Raw genomic sequence first — 15412 nt, forward strand, 5'->3', positions numbered from 1 at the left:
ACTTGAAAAAAAAAAGATTACTAAGGTGATTTACTCGTTAGTGCTTCAATGAGTCAGGTGAATATAATTCCAGGGCTGAACCTTTTATTCTTAAGTAACTCCATGCCTTTTAAAGTATCCAACTGTAGTAGCTATTCTGTCTGGTGTTAACAACCACGGGTTCTTCTAAAACGTTGTCCAAGGATGTCAAAATGAAAATGGTATATTTCCAAAGAAGAATAAGGCTTCAAAAACTCTCAACGTTTCAAACTACATATTCCACTGTCAGAAACATTATTAGAAAATGGAAGATAAATGGGACAGTTGAAGTCAAAGCAAGGTCTGGAAGACTAAGAACATGTTAGAATAGAACAGATAGAATGGCCCGAGACCTGGTGAGAAAAACCCACCTACACGGCTGTATGGAGTTGACAGGAAGAAGCCTGAAGCCTTTTGTTCTTAGGACTGATGAAACCAAAACCACCACCAAAGAAGGTATCTTTTGGAGAAAATAAGGTGAGGCCTTTGTAGAGAAGAACACCTTGCCGACTGTTGAGCATGGAGCATGAGGTGGCTACAGGAAATGTTTACAAGCTCTTATAATTGCCTCACAGGGCCAACTTATTTTTATTTTTTAACTGTAAAAATTGAAATAAAAAGTCATCTTGCTTTAAAATTTGAAGAAATGAGACATGTTTAACTTTGTTGCATTTAGAGGTCAGGCTCGCTTCTGTTCACCAAGATATGAATTGTAAAATAATCTTTGTGCGTGTGTATTTGTGTGCATGTGTCTGTGAGAGTGTGTGTGTGTGTGAGGCATTATCTCAGGTTCCACAGAGACGTGAGGCGGCTCGTTAGACAGATTCACTGTGTAAGCCCCTGTAGGAGATATCAGTGTGTCTGTCAAGCCTCAAACCTGCCGCTGACTGACTGACATGGACAGCTTCCCGCCTCATCCGTTTCCAGGCATCCAGGGTGTGCCCGGTGAGGTCAGGTCATGGCGGGGAGTTCAGTACCATCCTTCAAAGATGCTAGTGGGCCCTCAACCTGATCCCGCACATCCAGACCAAGGGTACCCCAATCTAGTCCCAGATAGCCAGTGGTTCAGTGGACTCTTTCCCCAAATTCTAAAAACACTTTCAACCCATAAAGTCAGGCGAGGTGAGTTGAACTGTGTAATCGACCTGCAGCTCTCCAGGACCAGGGTTGGAGACCCAAGCACACCCTGCAGCTCTCCAGGACCAGGGTTGGAGACCCAAGCACACCCTGCGGCTCTCCAGGACCAGGGTTGTGGTTCCCCAGCTCAGCCTGTATCCCACATCAATACTAATTACTGAAACTCACAGTAGAAGTTTGGTACTTTGATGGACACCAACAAAGTTGCCCTCAAAACCAAAACTAATTACAACTGAAAGAGGGAGAGAAAGAGGGGGAAAGGTAGGGATGAAAAGAGAAAGAGTGACACGACCGTCTCCTTTGTTCCGTACAGCTGCCTTCACAATCTCTTTGGCGTCCGTGCAGACCAGCTAATTGAATTTTCAACACCCTCCAGAGAAGTGTGTCTCTCACAAGTCGATTCTCGCTAAGCGCTGGCCAATCGCCCACTGAAAGTTTCCGTTCGGGCATTCCAATCCTTTCCGGAGTTATGCCGCCATATTAGGGCACTTGACATCTCACAACGCCGTTATCGCCGGCGTGAAGAATTCCAGTGACGGAGAAACCCCTCACCCTCATCGGGCAAATCCGCCGGACCTCTGGAGGCTGGATTGGGTTCTGTCCCATGCCAGTTCTTACTTCCAGGCTGCTTTACTTGTATGATGCAACCTGAAGGTTCAAGTTATCATACTTTCTGGAAGGCAAACTTCGTAACTCTACTATGCTGAAACTGTTGAAATTTCAGTAGACAAGAGTTGGAAGTAGATGGTCAAGCTCATGCATTGTTTGTGCTTTTAAGTGATGTAAAAAGTAATGGAAACGTTTTGTATTGTTAGCTGTTTCTGCGCAGTTTATCTGTACTGGTATTATGAAATCATGAGTTCTCTGCAGCAAGATGTTTTCTACATCTTAAGTGTAATTTTCTTTACAAAAAATATCAGTCATATTGGAAAAGACATTTCAAGATATTAAAAACGCCTAATAAGCCCTTCAAAAAATGATTTTATGATGCCAAAAAATGTTTCTATTTAATTTATTTTTTTACATTTCAGCTTTTTGGGGGCTTTCCCACACCTCATTTAATTCCCATTTTATCATTCAGGGCTCAGGACGTGTTTGGTGGGACTCAGGGCCCATAACTGAGTGTATCCGAAAAAACGGTCAATGGAGCAGGAACTCATTCTTCTAAATGTGCAGTTTATGAGATAAACAAACAAGCCAACATGTTATTCTCTTCCTATCCCACCCATAAAGTACAACACAAACCTCCCCAAACTCTCAAGGATGTTGCAGAAGCCCTGCATCACAACGATGTTTACAAAGTCCTCATTAGGGTAAGGGCCCTGATAAGAACACACATATGGACACCACACACACACACATACACACACACACACACACACACACACTCACAGAAAAAATGCAGAGCTTCCCATTTCACAGATAAGGAAGCAAAAGAAAGAGAGAGGGAGAGGGCAAAAGAAAAAAGGCAAAACAGGAGTAAAGAGATGCCGCAGAGGGACCAGATCGAGCCACCCTCGTGCTGCGAACGTAAACTTTAAGGGAAAAAAGACAAGGAGAAGCGTGTCGGAGAAAAGAGCCGATAAAAGGATCGAGCCAAAGGTTGGAGCCAGTCACAAGCCACAACGCGAAGGCCAGAGAAACGCGGACTGCAGCTCTGCCAAACCTGTCAGGTCCGAGGGGTCGACAGAATCGCCGACCTCTCGCACCCTGTCACAAGACCCACAAGGACCCACCTTGCTTTTCTTTTTTTTTTCTTTTTTTAAAAATCTTGCATCAAACCGCAAGAAGGAGAACCGCACGGAGAGGAGCTTGGTAGAGGAGACCAAAACCACTGCTTCAGATTTTCGTGTGGAAAATCTTTATGATTTTTTGTGCATGTATAATTTTTTTGATTATTATTTATTATATTGGTTGGATACCTGTGCCTGCAGATTACTGTGAATATAACCACCAAGGACCCAGGAGCCCGACTCTTCCCTCATGACAATGGCTGTTGCCAGGGTGATGACTTTCATCCCACTTCTCCCACTTCTCCTGTTGTGGCCACGCTCTGGCCAGGGGAGCCCAATACTGTCCCCTGAGGAACCCCGCCTGGAGGCCAGACACGGCGGCTTCCTGGACCCCTCTCTCCTGGAGCAGGACAGCGAGCTGGACATGCAGAGCCTTCTGGAAAGCCTGCGGGGCCAGTTCCTCCGCACCTTCAACCTGACGGGCCTGGGGGGCCCCCTGCAGCCCAACGGGGGTCCCAGGGCCGAGCCGCCTGAGTACATGATGGAGCTCTACAACCGCTTCGCCAACGACCACACGGCCATGCCGGCCGCCAACATCATCCGCAGCTTCAAAAACGAAGGTAACCCCCCCCCCCCTCACCTCTCCACTTCCACTGCACTGCTGAAGCGGTCCTGGGCTTAGAGAGACTATGGGAGTGCTGGCTTTCCCCCCCAGTTCAGACCCCCAGAATCCAGGTGAGGTGAGTTAGCTGTTTGCTGGGCTACTTTGATTGATTGAAAATCAGCGAACCAGGTGGCTGCAGTTTGAGAATACCCCTGTTCGACACCTTCCCAGGCTGCACCCCAGACCACTGAGGAGGGGTGAAACATACAAATGAAGGTGGATGGGGGGACTCATTCAAAATCAAAACCCACAAATATTTAAAGAGGGTTCAGCAATCTAGGATGAGGGCAAGAGACTGAATTATTATATTGTGTGCAATACTGTGGGGAGTAGTAACACAATGTGGGGGTGGGGGCTGGGATTTCATTTCAAATTCAGGAAAATAAAAACTTTTCATTCAGTATCATGCTTTTCACAAGGTAACAAAGATGCTTTACGGAGTAACATTCCCAAATTTCCAAAACAAAGTTCCCCAAATTCCATGATGTAGCATTGTAAATGGGGTGGAAAATCATTATAGAGCTTTATGGAATTCTGGAAACTTTGTGAATGAAAATGGTGTTACATTTTTTCCTGTTCTGTCCTGTTTTTCTTGTTCCTATAATTCTATAATGCTCTATACGGATTGGAAACCCCAGTACATTGCTAAATTGCGTCAAATACTCCTGAAAGTAATTATTGTAGGAACAATTAAATGCACAAACTACAGTGAAAATGGTGGAGGTTGATGTTGCTTTGTTGGTGGTGCAGAGAGCACTCAAGGAGCACAAATGCATCCCAGAAATTCTCCCCCTGGGCACAGAGGTTTTGAACGGTATAATAAAGTAAAGAGACGCACTTAATTCATTTATGAATATTTATCAAATACAGCTCATTTCTGAATAATGCAGTGCCTTAGCTGAAGGGGTTCATTCAATCAGTTCAACAAATAAAATAAAATAAAATTCATAATGCTTAAATACTCATAATGATCTACAATATGGGAATTTTATTTGATTGAATTTAAACAAACTAAAATAAGTTAATTACTTCAGGTTTCAGAATCATCTCATTCTCATGTATTCCAACTTTTCCAACATCTGTGCCATCTTTAAAAAAGGTTTTCTTATCATTGTATTCCTTTTAAATCCCCATTATTTAGAAAGTGTTTTATTATCCAGTTATGATGACCTTGGAAAACTAAACCAAAGCTTTTGTTGAATTACCATACTATGTCAACAGAATATTTTTTGACTTCAGATCTGCATTATCAAACACTTTATTAACAATATTGTTTAAGTGCTGTTAATTCTGAAATACAAATAATTAGTGCAAGTGCTCACAACTTGCAATACCTGACCACAGTCCACACCAAACTATATGTGTTTGTCATATCTTATTATTTATCCTCAGTAATAATAAATAACTAATGACTACCAAATTCACGGACCATGGAAATCGTGACATCATGAAATCAACCTATTCCCGTGAATTTGGACTCTTCCTGGGTTACTGATCATTTGCAAATTGCACGCAAAAATGCAGTATTTTCTGTTCACGTTTTACTGAGATGTGTCTGGTGTATTGGAGCCTATGAAATATTTCACCTTCTGGTCCTCTTGGTTGGCTCAATTGAGGCAAGATCAATCAAGCTCAGAACAAAACAATTACTTTTTATTATTTAACCCAGGTCTGTTGTGTTCTGTATATTCCTTGTTAGTGGAGGGAGTAAGGTAGGCTGGGGCTACAGCTTTGGTGGTTTTGGCAGCCTGTAGCCTAGTAGCTAAGGTATATAACTGGGACCTGGATAGTTGGTGGTTTAAGCCCTGGTGTAGTGACGATAAGAACCACAGAGCTTTTGGGCCTAAATTGCATTGCTCCAGTGGAGATTGTCCCCTGTTTAGTCGAATGAACTGTAAGTCGATTTAGATAAAAGGGTCCTCTAAATAACCCATTTATTCTCCTGGCAGTTAAGTGTGATAATACAGACCTAGGGACATGTATGTATACTCGCCGTAAGCGGAGCCAAGCAGTAAGGTAACGTGTGATTGGTGGGTTGCTTCCCCTGCAGATGGCTCACCGGACAGCGTGGGGACTGGGGGGGTGAGGAAGCACCCGCTCCTCTTCAACGTGTCGATCCCGCACCACGAACGCGTCACCTCCGCCGAGCTCCGCCTCTACACACTGGTGCAGCGCGACCGCCACATCTACGCCGGCGTCGACCGCAGGGTGACCGTGTTCGAGGTCCAGGGTGAGGACGCCAACGGAGGCGAAGAGGCCAATGGGAGGACGAGAGGGGGTGAAGAAGGCGAGGATAGAGGAGGAGGTGGAGGAGGGGAGCCCAGGTTGTTGGAGCTGGCTTCGCGGAGGGTCTACGGCACGGACGACGGCTGGGAGTCATTCGACCTTACCGCCGCTGTCCACCGCTGGCGCAAGTCCGAGTACGGCACCACCCACAGGCTGGAGGTCCACATCGCGAGCCTCACCGGAGAGGGGGAGGAGCCTCAGGCAGGGGGCGGGGCTGACGGCGGGGCTTTGGGCGGAGACATGGAGATTGACGTGAGCCCGGAGGCCAAACACAAACCGCTGATGATCGTCTTTTCCGATGACCAGAGCAGTGATCACCGGGGAGACAAGCGGGACATCAACGAGATGATCGGGCACGAAACCATGGGGACCAGCCTGCAGGACAACCTGGACCTGGGGCTTAACGGGCTCTGGGGCGACCACGGGGACAGCAGGGGCCGCCGGGAGGACGAGGAGGACGATGAAGAGGCGCTCATGCAAATGCGCTCAAACCTCATATACGACACGGCCTCCAGGATCCGCCGCAACGCCAAGGGCAACCAGTGCAAGAAGACCTCGCTCTACGTCGAGTTCAAGGACATCGGCTGGGACTCCTGGATCCTGGCCCCCTCAGGGTACGAGGCCTTCGAGTGTAGTGGTGTCTGCTCCTTCCCCCTGACCAAACACGTCACGCCCACCAAACACGCCATCATCCAGACACTGGCTAGCATGAGGAGCCCGCAGAGGGTGTCCCAGGCCTGCTGCGTGCCCACCAAACTGGACCCCATCTCCCTGCTCTACATGGACGAGACCGGCGTGGTCACCTACAAGTACAAGTACGAGGACATGGTGGTCGCTGAATGCGGCTGTCGATAGTCCCGCCCCTCCCCATGGAAGGGGGAGGAGCTTAGACTCTTGAAACAATGGAGGTTGCAGGAGGAGTTTGGGAGTTTTTTTCACGAATATCAACAAACAAAATACATAAAATGGACTATAATCGGACAGAAACTTTGCTGAATGAAGGCTACCACTTTAGAAACTTTAAAACAAGTTTTTTGCACCAGTCTGAGGCTATAAAAACTATTTTGAATGACTTAATGACTATAGAATCCCACGGTCACAGATTTGCTTTCATCCAGCTCCACCATTTAAACTGGACTGAAGGGGGACTAGGAAGCCATTTTGGGAAATGTGTTTCTCCGGAATAAAAGGAGAAGAAAGGAGAGAAGGAGAGAGGGAGGCAGCATAGAGAAGGAGATATACTCCAGCGTAGGAGGGGGGAGTCTGTATTTATGTAAAGTCACTGTAGGTTCTTACTGCTTGTAAATGTGTATATTTTGTATTTCAGGAAAGAGAATATTTAATTATGATGTACAGTACAATGCAATTCATATAAATCAATCAAACAATCTGTAAACCAAAAAAAAAAAAAACGACAATCAGGAAACCAGAAGCAGTGACGTGTAGTAAGATTTTCGCTCTCATGTTTTTTTCGTTACACACCCAGTGACATGCTAAAATATAAAAACCCATCTAGTTCTCTCTATCAGCTTGCACTACAGCAGGGGTGCACACTAAGGGCAAATCCACTTCTGGTTTTTAAGCCAATTCAACTGCCAACCAATCTTTGTCTGACCTGACAAAATATGAGCTAAGGCTGCAAACATACAGTACCTTTAGTTAAAGCATTTTTCTGTGGTCAGATACTGGAGTGAACCAGTGCTGTTGAGTACAGATATTGAGCCAGCATAATTGAATGAAAACCAGCACCAAACTCTTCCTGCAGGAATGGGAGTTGCATTGCAGCTATAATTTTAAGATAATGGACAAAATGTGATTTCAACTAGTAGGTCAGGTCAGGCCCAAACATGGCATCAGCAGTTTAGGGAGAAACAGATCGTTTGAGGAACAGATCTTCCCAAAGTTTTTATGTGTGTATTTATTGTTATGACAGAGCCAGTACTGTGCATGTAATGTACAGAGCGAGTGAGTCTCTGTAACTGGGGTTATCGACGGACTACAGCCAGTGTGTGAGTGAGGGAATCAGAGGGACTGGAGTAAGTTTGCAGTTTAAGCGTAGGATCGGATCTGGACACTAGCTGTGGTGTAGAAGGAAGGAGTCTTTTCCCGAGCAGTTTGGAAAGTGAGTTTTCAGGGCGAGAGATTTCTGGTTGTGCTCTTCAGACAAGGACAAGGACTGAAGTACAGGAGCCTCTGTAAAGGAAAGCCATTGCTTTAGAGTTAATGTGCACCTTCAAATAGACAATGTCCACGGGGTTGGGGGTTAATCACTTTGGGTTCCTCCATCTACAAGATTGTGGACTTTGTCTTGTGAATTTTGCATTCCCTGGAAAACAAGAACACATTTGGAAAAAAGAGACTTGTCGCCCCGTCACACAAAGTGGGAATTTCCATTCAGGAATTTCCTGAAGACATTGAAGTGGAGATCCCATCCCACAAAGTTCTGAGCCGACTGCCAGGACACATAACGCGGCAGTGGAAAATTTTCACAGGACACCTCGGAGCTGGACAAGTTGTGCGTTTCGCTGCGATAATGTGCTTTTGTAAGGTCCCCAAGGACTCAAAATGGCTGCCAGCCGAGGGGCTGCAAGTCCTGTGGAGCGACAGTTTGGCTCTCCTCCACTGACACTGATTGCTTCATTCATTTCTTCCTCTCCTCTTATCATCCCTCGTCTCCGATGGTCCGGCGAGAAGACTGACAAAGGAAAATCTCCAAACTGGACTGCCCGACCCCTGCCCCCCCACCTCTCTCTCTCCAGCCGAGTCCTCGCCTCCCCCTCTCCACTCCTGGGGGGTTATCTCCCTCCCGGCCTCCCTGGGGAGTCACATGCCGTGCGACCGCCTTCCCCCCTCTCCTTCATGCAGGAGCGATAAGGAGGTGTTAAGACTGAGAAACATGCACACCGTCGGACCCTGCGGCTGGAGGTTTGGGGGGCGGGTGCAGTAGAGTGGGAGAGGAAGGCTGTCAAGATTCCTGCTACTGACTGGACTACTGGCTCCACTCACTGGCACATTGACCCTGTCCTCTACCATCAGAGGCCCCCACGCAAGTGCCTAAATACCCACCCTTCCCTGGCCCCCCAGCCCCTGTCTCCATTAATACCCAGCTATATGCTACTTCTCCCTGCTCTCTCTGTGTCTCTAATGGGGCAGCCTGTAGCCTAGGGGCTAAGGAACATGACTGGGACCTGGAAGCCTGGTGGTTCAGACCTTGGTGTAGCCACAATAAGATCCACATAGCTATTGGGCCCTTGAGCAAAGCTTTAACCCTATATTGCTCCAGGGGGGATTGTCCCCTGCTGAGTCTAATCAGCTGTAAGTCGCTTTGGATAAAAACCTGAGCTAAATAATGGTAATGTAATATAATGCCTCTCCCTTTACCTCTCTCCCTCTCTCCTTCTCTCTGTATCCTTCATCGTTATGGAAAAGCGACCACCCTGCCCTTATCAATGCTCGGCCAAGAGGATAAGTGGGGGAAACAATCCCAGCTGCCATTTTGAGTGAGTGAGTGACTGAATCCCACCCACCATTTTGTGACTCAAGGACAAATGACTGTGAGAATTCCATCACATCTTTCCCGAAAAGCCAAATCTGAGCCGCCCAACCCGTGCTGCTTCCGTTTATACAACTCCTATTTATTTGATTAATTTATTGACTTTATTGTGACAAAGAGGTGATGATGTAGAACAATATATATTGTGTATTCATACCAAAATTATACTTCAGAAAAAAAAGACAGTGGAATTGTTTCTCTTATTTATGAAAATTATTTCATGCATTGTGTTGGTTGTTTATTTTTTTGTTTTTTGTTTGGAGCAAAAGTCAAACAGCAAGTTGTTGTGTTCCTCTATTTCACGTTTTATTCTCATACTTTAAACCACTTTACAGTTTTGTTTGCAACAGCGGGGAAAAAATTCTTTGTATTCACGCTTGTGGTTTCATTCCTGAGCTCCACAAATTGATTCCTTTGGTTTAAACTTCATGTGAAATTTCTTCAGAACAGAGGTGTGTGTGTGCATGGATGTGTGTGTGTCTGCGTGTGTGTACGTGGGCGTGTGTGTGTGTGTGTGTGTGTATGCGTGTGTGTCTGTGTGTGGGTCTAGGTGTCCATGCATGCGTGTGTGTGTGTGTGTGTGTGTGTGTCTGTGCGTGCGTGTGTGTGTGTGTCTGTGTGTCTGTGCGTGCGTGTGTGTCTGTCTGTCTGTGCCCGTGTGTATGTGGGTATGTATGTGCCTGCACACGTTTGTGTGTGTGTGTGTCTGCATGTGTGTCCATGCGTGCGTGCGTGTGTGTGCGTGTGTGTGTGTGGGTATGTGCCTGCACATGTTTGTGTGTGTGTGTGTGTCTGCATGTGTGTCCATGCGTGCGTGCGTGTGTGTGTCTGTGTGTCTGTGCGTGCGTGTGTGTGTGTCTGTCTGTGCCCGTGTGTATGTGGGTATGTATGTGCCTGCACACGTTTGTGTGTGTGTGTGTCTGCATGTGTGTCCATGCGTGCGTGCGTGTGTGTGCGTGTGTGCGTTGACAGGCATTTAGAATGCAAAGCTTTAAGTGACTATTGAGACCTATCAGCAAACAGGCTACAGTTTACACTTGTCAGATGAACAGAGAGCCACGGGAAACGGCACTGGAAGCTCTAATGAACACAGTGGTCAGTCTGCTTCTCCGCCTGACGGACTGCAGATGCGCGTTTCGACAGCTGCTCCGGCTGACCCTCTCTGCCTTCCTGTGCACTTCCAGAAGCTTCTATTAAACCAAACATCGTACCGCCACCCTGGAGGGCCACATGCCAAAGCACTGGCATCGGGACAGCAGGCCCCCCAATGACTTATCAAGGCGCGTGCTGATAGGTTCGTGATGTCATGAATACCAACTGCCTTTCTATACTGCACAGTGTACATATAAATAAAGGGAATGCGCTCCAAACTTTGTGTCGCGATCTGATTTGTGCGTGAGCGATGAGAGCAGGCATTGTGGGTTATCTGGTCTGGTCTGGTGGTTTTTGTTCTCATACAGTAACGTAAACACACCGTGTTCCCAACAGGGCACGGGGGAGCTGCCGCTTCCACCAGTAGTTGACGTCCGTACAATGGTAGTTTTTCTCCTGAGGAATGTGGTTTATAATTATGGTTGCTTATTGACTATCTCAGACACTAAAACACTTGGTGTGAATTGGACCAATATTTATAGAGAAAACGACAAATAACTGCACCACGTCCCTGTGTTCGGAAGACCGTGTTAGCTCACTATGGTCCGAACACCACTGTATAAGCCTGCCCGGTTCGTAGTCTCTCATTAGCAACAGCTTCCCCACCACAATGTCACAGTGGAGCACTATTACCATGTCACTGTGTGCTGAAATGGATCATGTATGTGACTCGCACCAAGTCTTTATGAAAACAGAAGGAATTAGACTTTTCACACTCACAAAAGCCAAAGCTGATCTGGAAGTAATTCTTTATTATGTTCATCATGAAAGTTGCACTGTTCTGAACATAGTGAGCTAACTTGGTGTTCAGAACATGCTGAGTTTACATTATGTTAAAATCCTCTACCATTTTAGACCCAATAAATCTGTCCCTGCTGTAAAATCCAGCTATGCCAGCTTGACCAACTTGAAAATTGAGCTGGTCAAGCTGGTCATGAAGCTGGTCGAGCTGGGTATGAGCTGATCAGCCTGCTAGCTGTTTCAAAACATAGCTTAAGTTGGTCAAACCATGTCAAGCTGGGAGCTGGTCTGAACTGGTCAACCAGCTAAACCATGTCAAGCTGGGAGCTGGTCTGAACTGGTCAACCAGCTACCAGCTGTTTCAAACCCTTGCTTGAGCAGGAGTGACTTAAGTGCATGACAAGAGGAGGCAGAAGCATTGGCGGTTTTCAAGACCAGGCTTGATTTGGTGCTAGATACTATTTTGTACACTTTAGTGGTAGGAAAATGGTGAGCATTGCTTTGCTGAATGGTCTGTTCTCATCATTATATTATATGAAAGCTGGGGAAGGCAATATTTGAGCGTGAGCAGAATCTTGGCAGAAGAAGAAAGCTTTTGAATGTATACAGCAGCGAAAAAAACGCCCCCTCCTCTCCAGTCAGCCTCTCGGGGACACGTGCCACAATTTTGATAGGCAGATAAGCGCACCTCCTGGCTGAGAGCTGCCTTCATTGGATGCTAGCAGGAGCAATGAAAAACGGAAGTCCCTATCCCAACAAAGCTATCGAAGGAGCTACCAGTCATTGCAACACCACTGTTACACATTGTCAATGCTTCTTTAACTTCTGGACACATACCACAGCCTCTAAAACTTACACTCATCAAACCCATTCTGAAGAAGCCAAACTTAGATGAGAATGGCTTGTCTAACTACAGGCCTATCTCAAACCTCCCATTCCTTTCTAAAATACTGGAAAAGCCCTGTTTGTTTTTACTATACACTAAAGACAATTGAGTTTGAGGTCAAAAGATGTACATGAGATGACAGATTTGAATTTGAGCTTTTATTTCCCCGTATTTTGACATAGATTTGTTAAACAACTTAGAAATATCACCTTTTGTATCTTGACCGCCTGATTTCTAGGTGAGCAAAAGTATTGGAACATATGACTGACAGGTGTTTCTTGTTGCCCAGATGTGTCCTGTTAGATTGATTGGTTAAACAATAAATAGTTCCGAAATGTCTACTCTTGGTTTTAGCCTTGGGTTTTGCCTGTGAAGACTGCATTTGTGTAAGAAAAGATAAACCAACCTGAAGAACAGGGAGCTGTCTTTTGGAGAAAAAGCTTGTATCCCTGGTCTACACACATCATGACATATACACATATTACAGTTAGCATACTGATGGCATGTTATGTTTATTTATATTCAGGTTTTGACAGAAATAAACTTTGAACATAGTTAGGCCAAAACAGTTTGGGCTCCAAAATATAGGAAGTCCAAGGGTATGGTAAGCCAATGCATGACAAGGGGTTCAAATGGGCACTCTAGGTAACGTTAGCTCCTCGAAGAACCCAGAGGCAAGCAGTTTGATTTAGCTAGACTAATAGTTGCAGAAATTTAACTTTTAAGGCTTTTCAGATTTCATTACAGACATTACATCCTCCTGGAGCAATGTGGGGTTAAAGGCTGATGGTGCATTTAGAATAAAAGTGCTGGTCTCTTGTTGGACAAATCCAAGTTAAAAGGCGACTTTATTGTTAAAAACAAGAGCACCTTGGCCATCACCATGGTCACATCTGTCCGATGGCGTGAAAGGAGCCTCGAGCCGGCTCAGTCTGGCTGTCGCCATGGAGACCCTGCCGAGCACACAACAGAGTGGCCAGTTCGCCCGCCAAGGACAGGGGCGACGGTGAGTGAGAGCGATCCGTGCCGGTGTCGGCACCCTCTTCCAGGAGACAATCTTTGACGCCCAAGTTAAAGGGGGCCACTTGTGTGCGAAGCGAGAACACAAGCAAGGTGCGTGATGTCATGAATACCAACTGCCTTTCTATACTGCACAGTGTACATATAAATAAAGGGAATGCGCTCCAAACTTTGTGTCACGATCTGATTTGTGCGTGAGCGATGAGAGCAGGGATCATGGGTTATCTGGTCTGGTCTGGTGGTTTTTGTTCTCATACAGTAACGTAAACACACCGTGTTCCCAACAGGGCACGGGGGAGCGGCCGCTTCCACCAGTAGTTGACGTCCGTACAATGGTAGTTTTTCTCCTGAGGAATGTGGTTTATAATTATGGTTGCTTATTGACTATCTCAGACACTAAAACACTTGGTGTGAATTGGACCAATATTTATAGAGAAAACGACAAATAACTGCACCACGTCCCTGTGTTCGGAAGACCGTGTTAGCTCACTATGGTCCGAACACCACTGTATAAGCCTGCCCGGTTCGTAGTCTCTCATTAGCAACAGCTTCCCCACCACAATGTCACAGTGGAGCACTATTACCATGTCACTGTATGCTGAAATGGGTCATGTATGTGACTCGCACCAAGTCTTTATGAAAACAGAAGGAATTAAACTTTTCACACTCACAAAAGCCAAAGCTGATCTGGACGTAATTCTTTATTATGTTCATCATGAAAGTTGCACTGTTCTGAACATAGTGAGCTAACTTGGTGTTCAGAACATGCTGAGTTTACATTATGTTAAAATCCTCTACCATTTTAGACCCAATAAATCTGTCCCTGCTGTAAAATCCAGCTATGCCAGCTTGACCAACTTGAAAATTGAGCTGGTCAAGCTGGTCATGAAGCTGGTCGAGCTGGGTATGAGCTGATCAGCCAGCCAGCTGTTTCAAAACATAGCTTGAGTTGGTCAAACCATGTCAAGCTGGGAGCTGATCTGAACTGGTCAACCAGCTAAACCATGTCAAGCTGGGAGCTGGTCTGAACTGGTCAACCAGCTACCAGCTGTTTCAAACCCTTGCTTGAGCAGGAGTGACTTAAGTGCATAACAAGAGGAGGCAGAAGCACTGGCGGTTTTCAAGACCAGGCATGATTTGGTGCTAGATACTATTTTGTATACTTTAGTGGTAGGAAAATGGTGAGCATTGCTTTGCTGAATGGTCTGTTCTCATCATTATATTATATTAAAGCTGGGGAAGGCAATATTTGAGCGTGAGCAGAATCTGGGCAGAAGAAGAAAGCTTTTGAAGTTAAAAGGCGAATTTATTGTTAAAAAGAAGAGCACCTTGGCCATCACCATGGTCACACCTGTCCGATGGCGTGAAAGGAGCCTCGAGCCGGCTCAGTCTGGCTGTCGCCATGGAGACCCTGCCGAGCACACAACAGAGTGGCCAGTTCGCCCGCCAAGGACAGGGGCGACGGTGAGTGAGAGCGATCCGTGCCGGTGTCGGCACCCTCTTCCAGGAGACAATCTTTGACGCCCAAGTTAAAGGGGGCCACTTGTGGCGAAGCGAGAACACAAGCAAGCTATTTGCTCTCGCGGGCAGGATGCCACCAGTTGGCCGGGATGGGGACATATCTCACCCAACGGCACGCCAATAGCAACGCGTCGTTGTGTAAATACAAATAAACAAAGTAGCCTACAGTCCGCACGGTTCGTCAAGGCTGGAACGTACAGAGCAGAAACGGATATCTTGTACTGGTACATACCGATAGAATTGATAAACTAGAGTCATGTGATGTAATTTCCTGCCTGTAGTGTGTCCTTATTTTGAGGGCAAAGGTGTGAGAACTTCCCACAACAGTCCATAGCCAAACTAGAAAAAAGCACTCAGTCCAGTCATTACTCTATGTTTGGCCTGATGGTGGCGCTAGAGGAAAGGGCATGGGCTCACCAAAATCAGTCTGTTTCTAGGAATATGAATGTGCACAGTGTATTTCATAGTAATCTGACAATGACTTTTCCAGATAGGTCGGTCACTGACAAACGGATGGATGAAAGTCAGTGCACAACCTCCTTGGCACAGGTAATATTGGGCATAGACAGTAGACCTGTTTCAAAATTATTTTTGCTTTTAAATGGATGGAAATTATGCCATGGCACACAATTGAAATCGATGTTAACATTATTAAAATAATTTCAAAGATTTATTCTGGATATTTCCTTTTTAGAAATGCT

At 46.0% G+C, this 15412-nt stretch overlaps 1 protein-coding gene across 1 annotated transcript; it reads left to right on the forward strand.

The window, feature by feature from the left end:
* The first annotated feature begins 2666 nt into the window (after nucleotides 1-2666).
* Nucleotides 2667-10761, forward strand: bmp10 (bone morphogenetic protein 10). The gene is made up of 2 exons (XM_061261072.1): nucleotides 2667-3508; nucleotides 5603-10761. Exons 1-2 carry the CDS (start codon nucleotides 3139-3141, stop codon nucleotides 6691-6693), a joined length of 1461 nt encoding a protein of 486 aa, XP_061117056.1. The 5' UTR covers nucleotides 2667-3138; the 3' UTR covers nucleotides 6694-10761.
* The last annotated feature ends 4651 nt before the right edge of the window (nucleotides 10762-15412 follow it).

The sequence above is a fragment of the Conger conger genome, chromosome 11, assembly GCF_963514075.1.
Source record: "Conger conger chromosome 11, fConCon1.1, whole genome shotgun sequence".
NCBI classification, from domain to species: domain Eukaryota; kingdom Metazoa; phylum Chordata; class Actinopteri; order Anguilliformes; family Congridae; genus Conger; species Conger conger.

Excerpts from the sequence above, each read along its gene's own strand:
- bmp10 (XM_061261072.1), top strand. The coding sequence starts at position 3,139 with ATGACAATGGCTGTTGCCAGGGTGATGACTTTCATCCCACTTCTCCCA. Across the intron at positions 3,509-5,602 it reads CCGCAGCTTCAAAAACGAAG|ATGGCTCACCGGACAGCGTG; the intron begins GTAACCCCCCCC and ends CTTCCCCTGCAG.